Consider the following 16,962-nt stretch of genomic DNA (forward strand, 5'->3'; position numbering starts at 1 on the left):
TAAGGCATCAAAGTTTAGAGACAAAAGGTAGGGAGAGGGACAGATTTTAGAACCATATATTGCTTATTCAAACAAACAAAAAAAGATAGAAATCATTGCAATTTAAATCACCTCCGTGCAGTTACACAAGCACAACCACCTATTTTCTCATACAATTAGTTTGGGGAAGCTATCATTACTTCCTGTGGCTACATTGCCACTCAACACTTTACTAAAAACCATCTGTTCCTTCCAAAACTGTATATGTAAGAAACTACCCACAATGGCATGAAGAGTCAGATACCATTGCTGTACAAAAAGACTAAAAGCTTTAAAACCTGCTTTAATAAATTAATAAATAATTTAATATTTAATAAATTAAATAGAAATCTGCTAAATTGAGGCTTTGACAAAAGAGCTCATTAAATTATTAGAGACTGTTCCCAGACGGTAATTCAAATGAACGTCTTCCTTCTAACCTCACACTTTCTTCAGGTAGCAAGTATATAATATAATTCAATATAACTGAACAATTCATCAGAGCAGTTTTTACCAGGACCATCTCATTGCCAGAAGTTTTGGACTGGAAAGGACTATAGGCACTCTCAATATTGATTTGAATATACCTAAAAGAAATAGCACTTTTCAGTAACAGCAAATGTGTAATAACTACAGGAAGACAAGAAATATTGGAAACATTTTCATTTAAACTGACGGAAGAAAAGAAACAAATGTATGCATTTCATAATAAAAAATACTTCCTTCTCATCATGTTATTCAAATCCTTAAGCTGTCTTGACAAACAATCATCTTCAGGATTTGAGAAGATATAGCAAAATTACACTGTTTTACTGATAATAGTAAGTATGTCAATTATGTTTTCTGCAGTACCTCACCACTTCATGTACTTGAGTGAACTCTGTTTTCTAAACTTCTTTAAGTATGTCACACCATGACAAGTACATAGAAGAAATAAACTGAATAATGAAATGTAACAGCACAGCCCGCAAGAGTCTCTTAAACAAGGAGGGAGCACAAAATGACAAGATGTATAGAATACAGGATACTCCCTTAAAAACAATTGAGTATATCCTGCACAACTGCACTACTACTTGTTTTCCCAAGCCCATGGGTTGACAATGTCTGTAAAGGAACAGCAAAAGTTGCAGCGTTCAGTTGTGAAGACACACAACGATCTGCTGGTTCACAGAACCACAGAATGGCTTGGACTGAGAGGGACCTCAAAGCTTACCCAGTGCCATGGGCAGGGCTGTCCCCACCAGCTCAGCTGCCAGAGCCCATCCAGCCAGCCCCGAGCGCTCCAGGGATGGGGCACCCACAGCTCTGGGCAGCAGTGCCAATGCCTCACCGTCTTCTGAGTGAAAAATTCCTCCTTAACAACTAACCTACATCTCCCCTCTTTTAGTTCAAAACCGTTCCCCCCTGTCCTGTCACTATCTGCCCACGTTAAAAAGTCGGCCTCCTGGGTACGCTTAAAAATTGTGAGAACTTTCATTGTAGCTCACGTAAGACTACAGAAAACCTTCTCCAGGTTTGCTCGATGCATTAAAAATCTACCAACTGCAACAAACGGAACGGCATCATTGCTATCAGCGCGTTTGTGCGTTTCAAAGTTTGCAGTGATGTAACGGGGCAGCACCGCGCGCTCGGAAACGCCGTGAGTTTCGGCACCGCCAGCAGCAGCGGAGCGCTTACAGGACGCGCCGCTAAGCGCGGATGAGCTCAGCGCTACGAGGCTAAAAGAAACTGCTTAACGCAGTCGGTCTCGCGCGTCCCGCGGATCTCCCGAGGCAGATTTCGGGGACAGAAACCCCAGGGGCAGCCTCTGCGGCACGGCGCTCCTCGGCGGAGCCGCTGCGTGACTCCGGCACGAGAAATCCCCGCCGCGCGACGGCCGCTCGCCCCGAGGCGGGAATCCCCGCTCCCGTTTCGAGGGTTCGGAGCCCGGCCGGCCGGCGGGACGCCCGGCCTTCACCTCCCGGACGGCCCGGCCCAGCCTCCCCCCGAGGCACGGCACGGCTCGGCCCTGCGCGGCAGCTGCGGCCCCGCCGGGAGCCCGCAGCCCCCGGCCCCGGCGACCAGCGCTGGAGGCGCTGAGTCAGAACGGAGGTTCCGTCGCCGGCGACGGCAGCCCTGGCGCGGACGCCCATCCGAAGGCGGCCCCGAGGCCTCGTGCGGGGGAGGAGGAGGAGGAGGAGGAGGAGGAGGAAGACGCCGCGGGCGGGAGGGGCGGGAGGCGCGGAGGGGAGGCGCGGCCGGAGGGCAGGGCCCGGGGTTCACCTGCAGACCGTGATCAAGTTCCGCCTCTCTACCGCGGCGTTGCGGGACGGAACGCTCTTCCTGCGGGCGGAGGCGCCGAGCCCCCCCAGGCCGAGGGACGCCATCTCGAGCGGGGGCAGCCGGAGCCGCCGCAGCCGGCGCGGAGCCTTTGTTCGCGGCCTCCCGGGCTGGGGGATGCCGCGCTCGCCGCCGCCCGCGGAGGAAGAGGAGGCCCCCGCGCCGCCCCCGCTCCGCCCGCCGGCCGCTCCGCGCGGGAGCAGCGCCCCGAGGCAGACGGCAGGCCGGGCGAGGAGGCGCCGGGGTCCCCGCGGCGGGGGCGGCTCGGCCCCCCCCCCTGCCGGCAGCCGGGCAGCCACAGCGCTCGCAGCCCCAGCGCCGCAGAGCGCCGGCGCCGCCAGCCAATGGGCGCGCGGGAAGGGCGCGGCGCGGCGCCGCCAGCGGCCGCTGCTTCAAAGGGGCGCGCGCCGCTAACGGAAGCGGCCGGAGCCGGGCGCGGCGCGTGAGTCGCCGGCACCTGGGGCGAGGGGCGGCGGGCTGCGCGCGCGGCCTTCCGCCTCTCCTTCCGTGTCTTTTCTCCTTTGTGCCCTCTCGTTCGGCACGTGTCCGTGACGCTCGGGTCCTCGAGTGAATCCCGGGCCCTACAGTGGGGGTCTGCGCGCCTCTCCCGCTAGTCACCAATCTGTTTCCTAGCGAGGCGCTGCCGAGCGTATGAGAGCTGCTTCCATTACCAGAGGTGGTGTCGGGCTTTGAACTGCTTGGAGCTGCCGGGTGTTGCTTTCATGGAATCGCACAATCATGAAGGCTGAAAAAAACCCTCTGAGATCACCTAGTCCAGTCATCAACGCATCCCTACCGAGTCCGCTGACCCAGTCCCTCAGTACCACAGCTACACGTTTCTCGAGCTCCTCCAGGGACAGTGGCTGCAGCACCTCCCTGAGCAGCTGCGTCACTGCCTCACTGCTCTTTCAGAGAATAAAATTTTTCTAATATCCAAGCTGATCCTCCCCTGGACGCTTTATGGCATATGCAACTTTAAAAGCCACAGCTGTGGTAACATGAATGAAATTGCAATGCGCTCTGCAGCCAAAGTGCAGGTACTTGTCCCTGCCCTGAACAAAGGTGTTGCTGCTAGCCTGGCTCCGAAGAGCTCTATGTATGGAGCTTTGCCTTTGTGTTGAATTGTGTGAGAGAGACAGAACAAAACAAAGCTCTGGGCACTGAGGTACGAGGTAACACAGCTCCTCCGAGGTAACACAGCTCCTCCGAAGGACAACCATGCAGTGATCTGCTGTGGGTGTGAAGGATGGGATGCAAGTCAGTCGGGGGGATGTGACACTGTATGTGTTTTCTCTCCTTCCTACTTAATGATAAAGGAATTGTGCATGGTAAGGTTGAGTGGTTATATAAACCATAGTACTTTCAGTTCCTCTCAATTATGCATAAATCTTTCTGTTCAGGTCTAAGTATCCATTCCTATTCATGAAGTATAAAGAACTTTGACTTTCTGGGATACAAATCCACTTTGGACTGTGGTTTCCTCAGAGAATATAACACATCAATAGATGAAGCTGTTTCTTGTCTATGCTATCAGACAGAGCTCTGTTCAGTGCTTGGCTAATGATTAAGTCATCTGAAGCAAAGCTGTGTTGAGGTTAAAACTTTAAGAAATAAATTTCCATGTAGATGGCCATGTTTTCGCGTGTAATACAAAAATGCCTTTTTTTCTTTTTCATTAGAAGAGCTTAATAAATTGTTGACATTTATAAAAATTTCCAGTTCAGTCAACAAAAGATCATCAGATATTACTTGATATGCTAAATTAGTTTGAGCTAATCTTTATTCAACTTTATTTTCAATGATAGGTAAATCTTTCCACATTCCCCGAGGTAAAACTTCTTCTTTGCTTGGGTAGTTTTTGTCACTAATATTATAACTCAAATACACCATGAAGTAGTTCATTTTTGTGTTTCATGCCTCTCTTCCTTCTTCCTGTAGAAACAGCATAAAAGAAGGGGGAGTCACAGGGGAGCCTGAAGGAGGATATTCTTTCTACCTTGGGACCAAGAGTAGCAAATATTGTAGATGAAATTGGTGTAATAAACAAGATTGAAATAAGTTATTGTTCTTTACTCATTCCCTTGCAGAAAATCAAAGAAAAATGCTGAATGCATTGCTTGTTGACTCTCAACTTGCCTTCAGGTTTCTTTCTGCTTCTCAGAGTCTTTGCTGAAGCTCACTGCCTCTGCAGCTTCTATTAAAAGATTCACTCAGCTTGAGAAATCTTTTGATTAAGTTCAGGCTGAGGCTAAAGCTGAAGATTTTATCTCTGCAGATGAGGGACCTGAGCCACAAGGCCTGTTATTCTTGACCTTATGATAAACATACAGGATATTTACAAATAGTTTACCAAAAAAAGAAATGGGAGTGCTTCTGTATATACGTCACAAGCAAAAGTATCCTCTCCATTCTTTCCCTTTGCCTTCTTTCCACAAACTGCAAATTTTTATTTTTGTACTTGAAAGAGACTTAAGGTGAACTAAGGTTTACCTGTTGGACCAAGATTTAGGTTCAGTATTCAAAGGCCTCAAGTAAACAAACTTTCTCAAGCATCATTGCTTTCTTTTAATTATTATTTACTTATATTAATCTTGGCTAGTCACCAGTGCTCCCAAGCTGCTCTCACTCCTTCTCTCCAGTAGGATGGAGGGAGAAAATACAATGGAAAAACTTGTGGATTGAGGTAAGAACAGGCAGGTGTCTACTACAAACTGGCAGATTGAGGCTAAGTAAGTGAAGCCTTATAATCACAGGCCATGGTTGTTAGCAAGGACTTTGTCTTGGGTGAAATACCACAATGCATGGTGCTGACTCTGTAGAAAAGAACCAGGGGATCCTATTGAGCAAGCTGAATGTAAGTCAGTGGGGGCATCTTTGGTGATGAAGGTTAAACATATAGTGAGCTGATATTAATAGATATATAGCAATTAGTGCCCTCTGGTATCACAAAATCACAGAATGTCTGTGGTTGCAAGGGACCTCTGGAGGTCTTCTTGTCCAGCCTGCTGCTCAAGAAGAGACATTCGGAGCATCTTGCCCTGGAGTACACAGGGAAAGTGTGTTGGGAAGAACCTCCAAAATAGCATCTAGCTGGGCTGCTCTGTGTAAGGAAGACTTTAACATAGCAGGGTCCTCTAAAATAACTGAAGCACAAGCTGTGTTAGGAAAGGCTGAGAGCTGTTGTGGTTTCTTTGTTGTTTTGCTTTGTAGCTGTTGTTTTTTTTCCTTAAGAAAATAGGCTAAGAGAAAAATCTGTCAGCTGCCTATAGGGAGGATAGAGGAATCTGAGTTGGGATCTTCTGAAGAGTGTATAGCAAATGGCTGAGGAGCTACTGTCACAAACTGCAGCAAGGCGTTAATACTTGGAAATAATCTTAACAGCTAAGATATTCAAACATTGGAACAAATTGTTCAAAAAGGTGGTAGAATTTTGGCTTGAAGATACTCAAAGCTTAACTGAATGACCAGTTTGAATACCCCCATCTGATTTCAAACTTGGCCCTGCTCTGAACAGGTAAAATGATTTCTGTCAGTCACTTCTATCCTAAATTGTTTTGTTCCACATTTGACAATTGTCATAGAATAATTCCTATAATTTTGTAACAAAAAATACGTACAGTGCTAAAGTTTCTGAAAGCAAAATGCATAATATTAATGACAACACTGCCTCTTGTGAGGTGATGCACAGAGTTCAAGTGGTTGCTTCTAATGATGTTAGCTTTAAAACATTAGCAACATACAAAGAGTGTGTGAGTCCAGAGTATATGGCTTTGCTTAGAGTCTCTGTAAAGCATGGGAATGAGTAAAGAATGATTCTGAAAAGCATATTAAGACATAATGGGAACTAACTCCTCATTCATTTTAACAATGTGAAACTGGAATGCATTATTTAAATCATTCAGAAAATATTACTGAAGTGTTACCATGAATAAATACAACAGCTATGACTGGTGTAAAAACAAAGAGGCATATTAATTGGTTAAAATCAATTTAGATTCATGAACAGCATGACACTACATCTTAAAGTAAAAGACTCAGAAATATTTCTCAGGATTAAATGAGTTCAGTCAATGAAAGGATACCTTTTAAGTAGATTATTAAGGATATTTCTTAATCAAAAAGGCAATGATGTGATCTCCATTCAAACTTGACAGAATTCATTCACTGGAATTATTTTCTGAAGGCATAAATATGCTGAAAAATAAAAACTAGACTTCATTCTCTCTGAGTTTGTGTTTTAACAGTCTGTGACTCTGGAATTTTGGTTCTAAACAAATTAAATATTTACAAGTTTCCGTTCTGTTTGAACAAGCATACTATGGAGTTGTTTACTGAGTCTGGCTAGAATGGAGTTAATTTTCTTCAGAGCATCCTGTGTACTGCAGTTTGGATTTGTGACCAAAGCAGTGTTTATGACCAAACCAATGTTTTAGCTATTGCTGCTGACAGTGTTTACACAGCGTTAGGATTTCTCACACTGCCCTCCAGCAATTTGGTTGGGGATGAGCACGAAGGAGGGAGGGGACATGGCTGTCCCAGCTGACCCGAAACAACCAAAGGGATGCTCCGCACTGTGTGACACGCCCAGCAGTAAAAGCTCAGAAGAGGAGGAGCAACAAGAGGTATTTGGGGCTTTGGTGTTTGTCTTCTAAAGTAACTGTTAGGTAATGAAGCTCAGTTTTCCTGGAAATGACTGAACATCTGCCTGCCAACAGGAAGTAGTGAATACATTTCTTATTTTGCTCTCTTTGTTCGCATGTGCTGCTTTGCTTCGCTCATTAAGCCGTCTTTAACTCAATGCAATGTATTTAATTTTTGTTCTGGCTTTTGCCTGTGCAATTCTCTTCACCTACATTACCATAGGGGAGACTGAGCAAGCAGAACTTAGCTGCCTATTGGGATTAACCCACAAGTAGAATTGCAGTAAGAGAAAATGAAGTTGTTACCAAGACCACAAATCAGACTTGTTCATTTTGGAGCAAAATAAAAACTGCTTGTAAAGCAGTTGCTATAAGGTGTGATATGTTGTACACTTGTACTGCTGGGAAGTTTTGAGTTTACCGATAGCTTGGTATTTTGTTCAGTGTATTTTGTTCAGTGTATAGATAGGAGAGGCATTTGTGCTTGTTTTGTTACAATCTGAAGTCTGAACTCTGAAGTTTTGTGGGTTTTGTTGTTGTTGTGTTTTGTTTCTGTGCTGTTTTGCTGTCATCATCCTGGGGAAATCTAGGTGTATTTGATCAACTGATATCTGTGCAGAAACCTGGTAGGTATCATTTGGAGTTTGTCACGCTTTTGCAAATCAGTTTCCTTCATGAATTCACAGAATCAGTAAATTTGTCAGATGATTTGTAGATCTTGCTTTTCATCATTATTGCTTATTCTTATGTCTTACAAAACATTTCTACAAGTTCCTTTAAAATTAATGCTTGGGGTTGTTTTAGAAGATGGACTCCTACCTGCTTTCTTTTTCTAGCATACCACTATATTTAATTCTGTGGAAGAGGTAGAAGAAATTGGGGGAGAATGCCATATGCCTTTTTAGTGCATGCTTGGGTGACAGTCAGGAACAGATGGAGAATAAGACCAAGACCTAAATTTTACCAAACAACATAACCAAACTAGAATTAGCCAAGAAAAATAGTCACTTCAGACACTGAAATATGAAATTCAGTTGGAGATTGCTTGCCTGAAATTAATAGGAAAGCAATATTTGAAGGTATCATGATTTGAATACTGGAAGACAGCTTTTGAAAGCTGCACTTACAGATCATAAATGAGATCACTTCTTTATGTCATGGCACATAAAATCAATTTTAATGTTTACTTCGCATGATTTTTTTTTTTACATGTTCCACAGTTACTATAAGATATTGCACTTTTCCTTTGTCTTCAAATATTTACGTTGCCACTTGGTGGCCTCATTTGATAAGGCAATAAACAATAAAAATCTCAGTTAAGATCCCTTCTTTTTCCCATGGTGTGCAATTCAAATCTTGTTTTTCTTCCTCTATATCCAAGAACAGCGCATCACTTGTTGTGTATGCTGTGTTGATTGCTGTGGTTCTTGAAGGCCTGAATTGCTGATGTTGAGATGATCAGACCTGAAAGCTCTTCAATTAGGGACAGAACTGAACTGGATGACTTTTCTCCACTTTCTTCCTTGCAATTCTCTGATGTTTTTATATTCCTTAGTCCTTTCTCCCTCAAAACAAGATCTAATCTACTTCCAGCATTGTTTAATGTATTTTTAAGACTATAACTTGTTCTGTTTTTGCCACACATCTTTCCCACGTATTTTGCATCCTTTATTTGTATTTTCCTGACTTTGTTACTTGCAAATATGTATATTTTTCATCTTTCTTATGAAACCATATCCCAGATCTCTGTCGCTTTGGAAAATGTTCCTGTCAATGATGGGATGGAAACTCAGTTCACAGTGCCTTAATACTCAGTCCACAGTGTCCTACTCTGCTGATTTAAGGCTCTGAGCAAGAAGCCAAAGTGTCATTCTCCTCCAATCTTGTCTCATGGTTTTTGTGCAAATACTTTATTGGTTTTTGCAATTGCATAGCGTCATGATCTTCTGGACCTCTATATATACGTATATTAAAAAAAAAAAAAAAAAGGGCAGTTACATAACATAAGTAATGATTAATTATTAAAATAGCAACATTTAAAATATCTTCGCTTTTTCTTAATTCATTTACCTTTTTGTAATTTCATTAAAACTGTTCAGGCACTTTTCTGTTTTGGAATTTTACTTGATAGAATTAAGGTCCTGCTTTATCTGTAATTGGAGCTGGTCCATCCATCCAGTTTACTCCTGAAGTTGAATTCTTGCATGGAAAATATGGAACATTACTTTCTACCCTACTTGCCATTCTGCAGAATAGTGGTTTGTTCCTTTTTGTTTATCCATGCATTGAGTGTTCCTTCCCAGTTGATTTACTGTAACAACATTAATCTCTTCCCAGTGTTTGTTCAGGGTCTGTATCTGCTCCTCACTTAAAACATTAGGCTGAATTATTATTTTCTCCAAAGCATATCTCTAAATCACATGAACTTATAAGAAGCTGTTTTGGCCCACAGAGCATTAAAATGCCACGGTGATGTGGTATCCCAAACTTTTCCATAATTTTTCAACATTTTACTTAGCACTCATTCAGTAGGTCCATTTGTTGATTCAGTTTACTATGAATTAGGCCTTACCAGCAATGTGAAATCTTTCTTTTATTTCCAGACCTCCAATTTCATGATTACCCTGGAAAATACGTTCCTTGCTCCAAATCAATTTATTGGTTTAAATTGTATCTGGAAAATAGAATAGTAAATACTTACATTTTGGGAGACTTTGCCGTAGATTTCTGGACTGGCACTGTCTCAATCTGTTTTGTCAGTGAATATAGTATTAGAGCAGTATTTAGCCCCATTTCACGTGGTAGTGGGTGTGATAAACTGAGACTACTTGTACTCTAGTGTAGTGCATTTGTATCCCAGCTTGTAGTTCTTGAATTCTCAAATATTTTAATAGCATTTTTCTTTATTCTCCAGATGGGGTTATTCACAATTGCAAAAGTTAAGTAATTATGTACTCATCTGTCTTAATATTGGGCCAATCAGCCATCTTCTAATACCCCCTTTTGCATTTAAGCAGTCCCTGGATTATTTTGTTCGTATGTCTGTTGCATCTACTGTAACAGATCTGCTTGCTGTGTATGTAGTGCTCTTTATCTACAAGCTGCCAGGTCCTGCACTTTGGTCACAACAACAGCACGCAATGCTACAGGCTTGGGGCAGAGTGGCCAGAAGGCTGCACTGAGGAAAAGGACCTGGGGGTGTTAGTTGATAGCTGGCTGAATGTGAGCTAGCTGAGTGCCAGGTGGCCAAGAAGGCCAATGGCATCCTGGCTTGACTCAGAAATGGTATAGTCAGCAGTACCAGAGAGATGATCATCCCTCTATACTCAGCACTGGTGAGTTCTTTTCTGATCTTAATGATTCTGCGATTCTATGATTCCAAGTGTTTGTTATCTGGCTACACAAATCTGATAGTCTATAGAAGTTAGGACCCTGTGCTTTGCCCATTTATTAGCTTCTTTAGTAATCACCCCTCAGTTCCCTCATTTGTGTGCTGTAAAGCACTTAGATCTTTGATAACTTACTTTGTACTATTTTGTTTTGTTTTCAATATGGGTATTCAAATTTTATGACTGTTGGAATGACTGCAATCTTAGCAAGGGTATCTGCTTGAGACTATTTCAATTACACTGCATTTGTGTTTTTTCTTTTGGTAATGTTTTCACACGAGATGCATATTCTTCTTCCTCACTGAGTTGTTAGGGTTTTTTTCCTGTTTTTATTTTGGAACTATTGTTAGGACTTCCTTTTCATGATCTGTAGCCTCTTAGATTAAGATACTGTGTTTGCAGGTCTTTATTACTCTGAATTGGTAGCCAAATAGTTAAAGCTTGTCATGCGCTATCTGAAATTACGTACAAAGCCAAGTCATTTCCTTTAGATTCCTCTTTTAATGTTGTTAGTGGAGCTTTTTAGCTCTGCTGCTTCTGCAGAGCTACTCTGCGGAAAGAAGAAAACACCTTACATTTCACAAGAGTTGCTGCATGTCTAATAGAGGATTTTGCATCTTCCCCATAAAAACTGGACCTATATGTGAACCATGCTGAACATTCTGTGGCACAAAATCAGCAACAGAGCTTTTATCTGATAACAGTTGACAGGTAAGAGATATGTAATCAGATAAATTGCACTTTTGTTCTTTTCCTAGTTAACAGGCTGTATAGGACTGGTTCTAAAACCTTGTTGTCTTCTACAGAAATTTCTTAGTTTATAGAAGCCAATGTTTATCCGTCTAACCTAGGGTTTGATACATGTCTGGCTTTTACTTTTCAGCAGATTATGTAGCTTAGCAGAGTATGTTGTGTGATACATATTACTGCAAAACCACCTCTAGTGATACATCCTGTAAGATCAAATGCCTATCTCAGTGTTAAATTTGTCTTTTCACGTGCAGTAAATTTCTTTCCCATTTATCTTAAGACTCTAATGCCAAAGATTGTAACGTGCTTCTTATTTTAGTGTGTTTTTGAAACAGTGAAGTCCTGAGATCTAGATCATCAGTGTCTAGCTGAACAAGAAACATCTTAAAATAGTTCAGGTAGCCACAGACAGGGTTTGAACTTGAGGTTTTCCTTCTTTCTGTTCTTCTTTCTGTGCTTTGTCATGAGATTTCTTCACTGAGTTGATTAGCGGTTTACTGATTTATGCAAGTAAAAGGATGTTCTCACGAGAACTTAAGAATTTGCAAAAGTGATTATTATACACTTATTCCTGTGGGCGTTAAACTGTTGGCTAAGTTCTTCTCTTCAATGATACCAGTGTTGCTCTCCCTTCTCCATCTAATATTGTTCCTGAATACTTCACTTCAGATTGTTCCAACTAAATTTTATCATGATTATCTTTTAAAACCTGGGTTTTGTATAACGCTAATGACTTCTTTGGTATTTTCCCATATTTTCACATCAATTTTTTTCCTTGTACCAACATATCATCCACATATGATGTGGTGTGACACTTATTAATAATAATTTCATCCACATTTGATTTACATAGGTCATTTTGAAAGTGACATCTCCTGTTTATTTCCATGGTAACTGCAACAGATACAAAGAGCACAATAACATTGTTTGATAGAGCAAATTTTCAGCTACAAAATGCTTCTTTTCAACACAGTCACCACCACTAGCTCTGCATTTTCACTAGTAATGAACAAGAACCGTCATGCCTCACTTGTAAACATCTGCAGTAGCAGAAGTGGCCCACTGTCACCACTGCTGAAACATACCATCCTCTGTTTCACTGTGTTCATGTGCACTGTTTGCCCTCCGTTAACATTCAGCAAGCATTGGTGAATGTCAGCGGGTTTATTTTTTCTGCATGGAGGAATTCAGTTCCATTCCTTTGCTTCATAGATGCTCCTGTGTCAGACGCCATTTTGTCGGAGTGCACAGCAACAAAATGTAAAGGGATATTGGTGGGAAGGTTCAACTGTAGAGCCAACATCCACCTTTGACACTGATCCAATATAATGAAATAGGAGGCATTACTTTTGGAGTAGCCCTACTATTTGATCTAAAAAGTCTTATGATATTTGAACAAATCACTGTTGCTTTCCTCACTGGTACTGTCTTTGTTCAGATAGCAGAATTACAAAGAGAACATTGGTTAAGTCTGTAAGTGAGATATCAGTATCAGTGAGATATTCTGCTGAGTGCTACAAAATTTTCACGTGCCTTTTTTGTCACAAACAACCTGAGAGATGACTATTCATTTAAATGTTAAAAATCCACTGGTAGACTTTTTGTCAAGTGTTCAATACAGAGAAAAAATGAGATTTAAAAATATAGATCTTTGCACTTGCACCTTGGCTTTCTGTAAGCTGTAGATGTTGAGCTGGTGTCTTTCCTCTGTTTCTTGAGGAAGTTGATATTTTTTTCAGTGTGAAGAAGGATCTGGACCTTCAATTAATACACAGCTTCTATTTTTCCACATTTTAACTTACAGGCATACAAAACTTAAGGAAATTCTGTTACCCAAATATCTAGTGTTTTTACTTCCTCCGGATTCCTAATAACAATGCATCAATGACCTGCAGGAATTGCTCCACCCTCACCTCCCACTGGTCAGTACCAATTCCAGAAACATCTGTAGCAAAATCTGTAGCTAATGCATTTTGTTTCATCAGTACAGTGCCAGTATTTCTCTGCTATTTACAAGAGGAGTCCTCCCACTCCTAGGCTCAAAGGAACTCCTGTACTCCAGAACTTGGCAGCTATGTTACTGCAGACAGAGACCTGAATTACAGGTGCTTGAACATTCTTTTATGTGTATGAAACAACATTTATAATTTTCCTGCTTCCCTGAGTTCCAAATGGAAATATTTTCTTTGGAGACTATTTATTGACGTTATAGTCTCAGTGAACATCACAGCAAAAGAGGTAGTTAACATTCTCTCCCTGATCACAACACTAATATTGTTACTAGCCATTCCCATTGGTCACGTATGTAATGTTACCACTAGTGCAGTCTTTGTCCTTAGTCTTTGTCACTGAGAGGTTGAGGTTATGCCTGTGGGTTTCACTGAAAGGAGCCTGTCATATTCTGTAGTTTTCTACATTCTTCCTCCTTACCTTTCTTGTATAAACAGACAAAGCAAACCAGGAAAGAATTTATGGATTCTATCCCGTTTTCTCATATCTTAGTCTTCTTTTTCTCAAATTTTACCTTGTTGCTCTCCTGCACTTCCAGTGGTGCTCCCTAAAGGCTATTATTCTGGTGTCCTGTTTTGCAATTACTGTTCCACATCTTTTTTACACAGAGATAAAGCCACACTGGGGACTAGTTTCCTTTTTGTTTTTCTTTTGATCTTTACTCTTAAATGGAGGCTGTGTGTCCCTACTACCTATTTCTGAAAATTACAGTGTGGAGAGAGCTGCTGCCAGACTCTCAGGATTGAGCTTTCCTTACATTCCTTCTTTCCTCCATTACCTTGCCCATTTCTTGAGACTGAGCTTGCAGCTTCTCTCATTTGTACCTTCTTCTCAGTTCACATGTTCCAGGAATATTCTTGCTGACTTATCCCTTGAACAAATACTATTGTGATTCTGTTAACTCCATGGCATGCTTGGATCAATGTCTGTATGCCAATCCCAACAATTTTTCAAGGATGTGTGTAATTTTACATTCTTGTAGTGTTCTTCAAGATGGGATAAAATGCTAGCTAAGTCTCCTTGCAGGGCTCAGTAACTGCTTGGAGATGATACTTAGTAAATTTCATACAGCAGGTTCTTCCTACCATGTAGCGGATAATCATACCTCATTCTGATGCCGCACGTTTAAGAGTATGCAATCTTTCCTAGATAAGGCCAGCTAATTCTTAGTGTCTTCAAGCTACATTATGCAAGTTTCTGAATTTGCTGGCCCAAGGTTTAAACAGTGATTCTTGTTTGTGCTGCAGTCAGGTCAGTTGTTATTATTATCCTATCCCAAGTTTTAGGAGCAATCAAGGAGTAGGCAGTACCGGGAGTCTATTTTTACCATTGCTTTTTTTGCAATTGTGTCACTCATTCACAGAAGCCTATTTTGCTCTTATAGTAACAACAGTAACATAGTTTTTAAGAGAGTTGGGGTCTGAGTTTTCCTGTTTTGTTCTGGAAAGAGAAATGTTAACATATTCATTATGTGTATTGCTCTGAATAATTGACAGTTGTGTCCTGGCTGAATGTTACTGAAGTAAAAGAGCTCCTGGAGTGTGCAGGAATCCACGTGCTGAGAACAGCTTTCAGCAGCTCTTCTCAAGTTAGTAAGTGGCTCACTGCACAAACTGTAAGTTAAACCTAGCTAGTAGAAACTGAGGACTCACTCTTAAACATTGTTAGGATAGTATTTTGTACACAGATCAAAAGAGGGAAACAGGTCCATCTTTAGCAGTGTCTAGATCAAAGTTGATGTACAAGAGAGGGTTTTCATAACATTACTTGCTATTATTTCTACTCATTTTTTGCTATCATTTTTCTTTCTTTTTTTTTTTTTTTTTTTTTTTGGTCCATTGCTATTTTTACATGTATATATGTATATTGTTCCTATGAGTATATATGAAGAAGAAAGGGAATTTTCCTCAGTGAAAAGCATTGTTATTGCTTTCCCTCTCTCCTATCATCTTTAGCACATCTATGACTCATATATTATGGCATGATAACCAAGTTCTTATCTTTACCCATGCAATCCATTGGAAGGAGATCATCATACCTCGTTAACCATTGTCAAAATAAGACACTGTTTTTATTGCCATACTAGTACAAATATGTTTTGATCACTGCCATAGCTTTAATCCATCAAGAAAAACAGAATAATAAATTTGACTCACTCTTGGGGTTAAAATGTTTATAGAGAACATCTTACTTTGAAATCTTGGAGTAGGCATTACTCTCCTTTCCTACCTTTACACTTGCGTGAACCCAGAAAAAATGAACTACGTGGCTGCCAGAGGTCAATGAAAAGTGAAATCTGTAATACGTTAAGTATTTTTGCCTAAATTAACCTCCAGTATACGATAAGACCATTCAGGCAGTAATGATACTGTACAGTTATCTTCGCTTTTAGAACTTACATAAGCATGTATGTATACCTTCCCTGAGAGACCTACTACTCTTAAACAGTGAAATCTATCTGAAATATGAAAACATGTCCTGTGAAGTGACCCACCATGACAGTGTTCAGAAGCAATATTAGTTGCAGGTGCATTTGGAACAAGATGAAATACCACAGTAACCAATTCTTTTTTTTTTTTTTTCCTTGTAAATGTATGATTTTACATACGCGTATGTTAGAATTGGCCTATTGAGTAGGTGTGTGAGAAGCTCCTCCTGGTCCTGTCACACACAGTAATAGGCAGATCTGCTAATCTGTTGGCAAGGTGTTTCAGGACTGACCCAGTCAGATGTGTTCTCTTCCATCATGCACAAAACACCATGGAATGAGTGTTAGGTATAGGACCCAGCCCTGCCGTAGTCCACTGCCAATGCAATGGACTTTTTTGTGAACAGATTATAAGCCATGAGTGTGCCATGGGAGTTTCAAGTTGAATATTAGGAAAAAAATTATTTTCAGAAAGAATGATGATACACTGGGACAAGCTGCCCAGGGAGTTGGTGGGGTCACCGGCTCTGGTGGTGTTCAATAAATGTGTAGGTGTAGTGGGACATGACTCAGTGAGCATGGTGGGAATGGGTTGACGGTTGGAGGAGGTGATCTTAGTGATCTTTTCCAACTTCAAGGAGTCTATGATTCTGTGGTCATGAGCCCTAGGATCTCTGATTTCTACTGGAACAGCATTCCTAGTGTGCATGGCACAGACGCACTGAAGGTAGAATAGAGACCTCTTTTACAGTAGCAGGTATTTGACCAGGTAGCACTATTTGACCTAAGTACTCAAATGAGTGAAGAACTGCTGCTTGAAGCATTGTTGCATAGTGAATGAACTGTGTGACATGGAACCAGGGCTGCACAGAACACCTTATTTAGACAAGATGAGCTGTTAATCATTCATTATTTGCTGCTGTCTATAAAAGGAAGTTGAAGGATCTTTCTCAGGTCATGAACTTTACAGTGTCATATGTCATTGTGTGCAAGCAGAATGTGAACTGGGGTGCATGCAAGTGACTCAGAGTTGAGTCAGAGCAGGAAGCCTAGGGAGCAAAGGGTGAAGTAACTGGCTACGAGCAGATGACAGCATTCTTTCAGGTACTGCTGATGGAACTACGGCACTGTCCAAAGCCTCATGGTTTGAGGGTCCCTGTGAACACTGACTTTTTGTGGAGACATCCCCCAGTGCTTCTTGCTCTATGCTGTAGGATCTGTCTCACATTCTGCCTGGGAATTAGGCAAGAAATCATCTTGTGGTTTCACAGTCCACACAGGGAAAGGGATAAAGCATTAAGGGAGACTCGTGAGACATACTGATTAGATAAATCCTTTGTAGCAGCTCTTTGCATTGCTTCTTTCCACTGTTTATTAGGCAGGATGGTCTCTGTTTACTGCTCTTACT

At 41.5% G+C, this 16,962-nt stretch overlaps 2 protein-coding genes across 7 annotated transcripts in view; one reads left to right on the plus strand and one right to left on the minus strand.

Moving 5' to 3' along the window:
• Positions 1–2,513, minus strand: part of RUNDC3B (RUN domain containing 3B) — a 41,519-nt gene extending 39,006 nt beyond the window's left edge. Inside the window, exon 1 of one of the 2 annotated variants that reach the window (XM_031614461.2) lies at positions 2,281–2,513. In XM_031614461.2, the coding sequence (XP_031470321.1) occupies positions 2,281–2,384 (104 nt within the window). In that variant the 5' untranslated portion in view covers positions 2,385–2,513. Of the gene's footprint in view, positions 1–1,231; positions 1,986–2,280 lie in introns of those variants that run through there. The other variant, XM_090142848.1, reaches the window with a different exon arrangement.
• A 4,484-nt stretch (positions 2,514–6,997) lies between these two features.
• Positions 6,998–16,962, plus strand: part of LOC116243229 (ATP-dependent translocase ABCB1-like) — a 52,014-nt gene continuing 42,049 nt past the window's right edge. For 4 of the 5 annotated variants that reach the window (XM_090142857.1, XM_090142859.1, XM_090142860.1 and 1 more), the window contains exon 1: positions 10,735–11,077. The gene's annotated coding sequence lies outside the window, so the exon portion shown is untranslated. Of the gene's footprint in view, positions 7,056–10,734; positions 11,078–16,962 lie in introns of those variants that run through there. The other variant, XM_090142858.1, reaches the window with a different exon arrangement.

The sequence above is a fragment of the Phasianus colchicus genome, chromosome 6 (assembly GCF_987193195.1).
Source record: "Phasianus colchicus chromosome 6, bPhaCol1.hap1.1, whole genome shotgun sequence".
NCBI lineage: Eukaryota > Metazoa > Chordata > Aves > Galliformes > Phasianidae > Phasianus > Phasianus colchicus.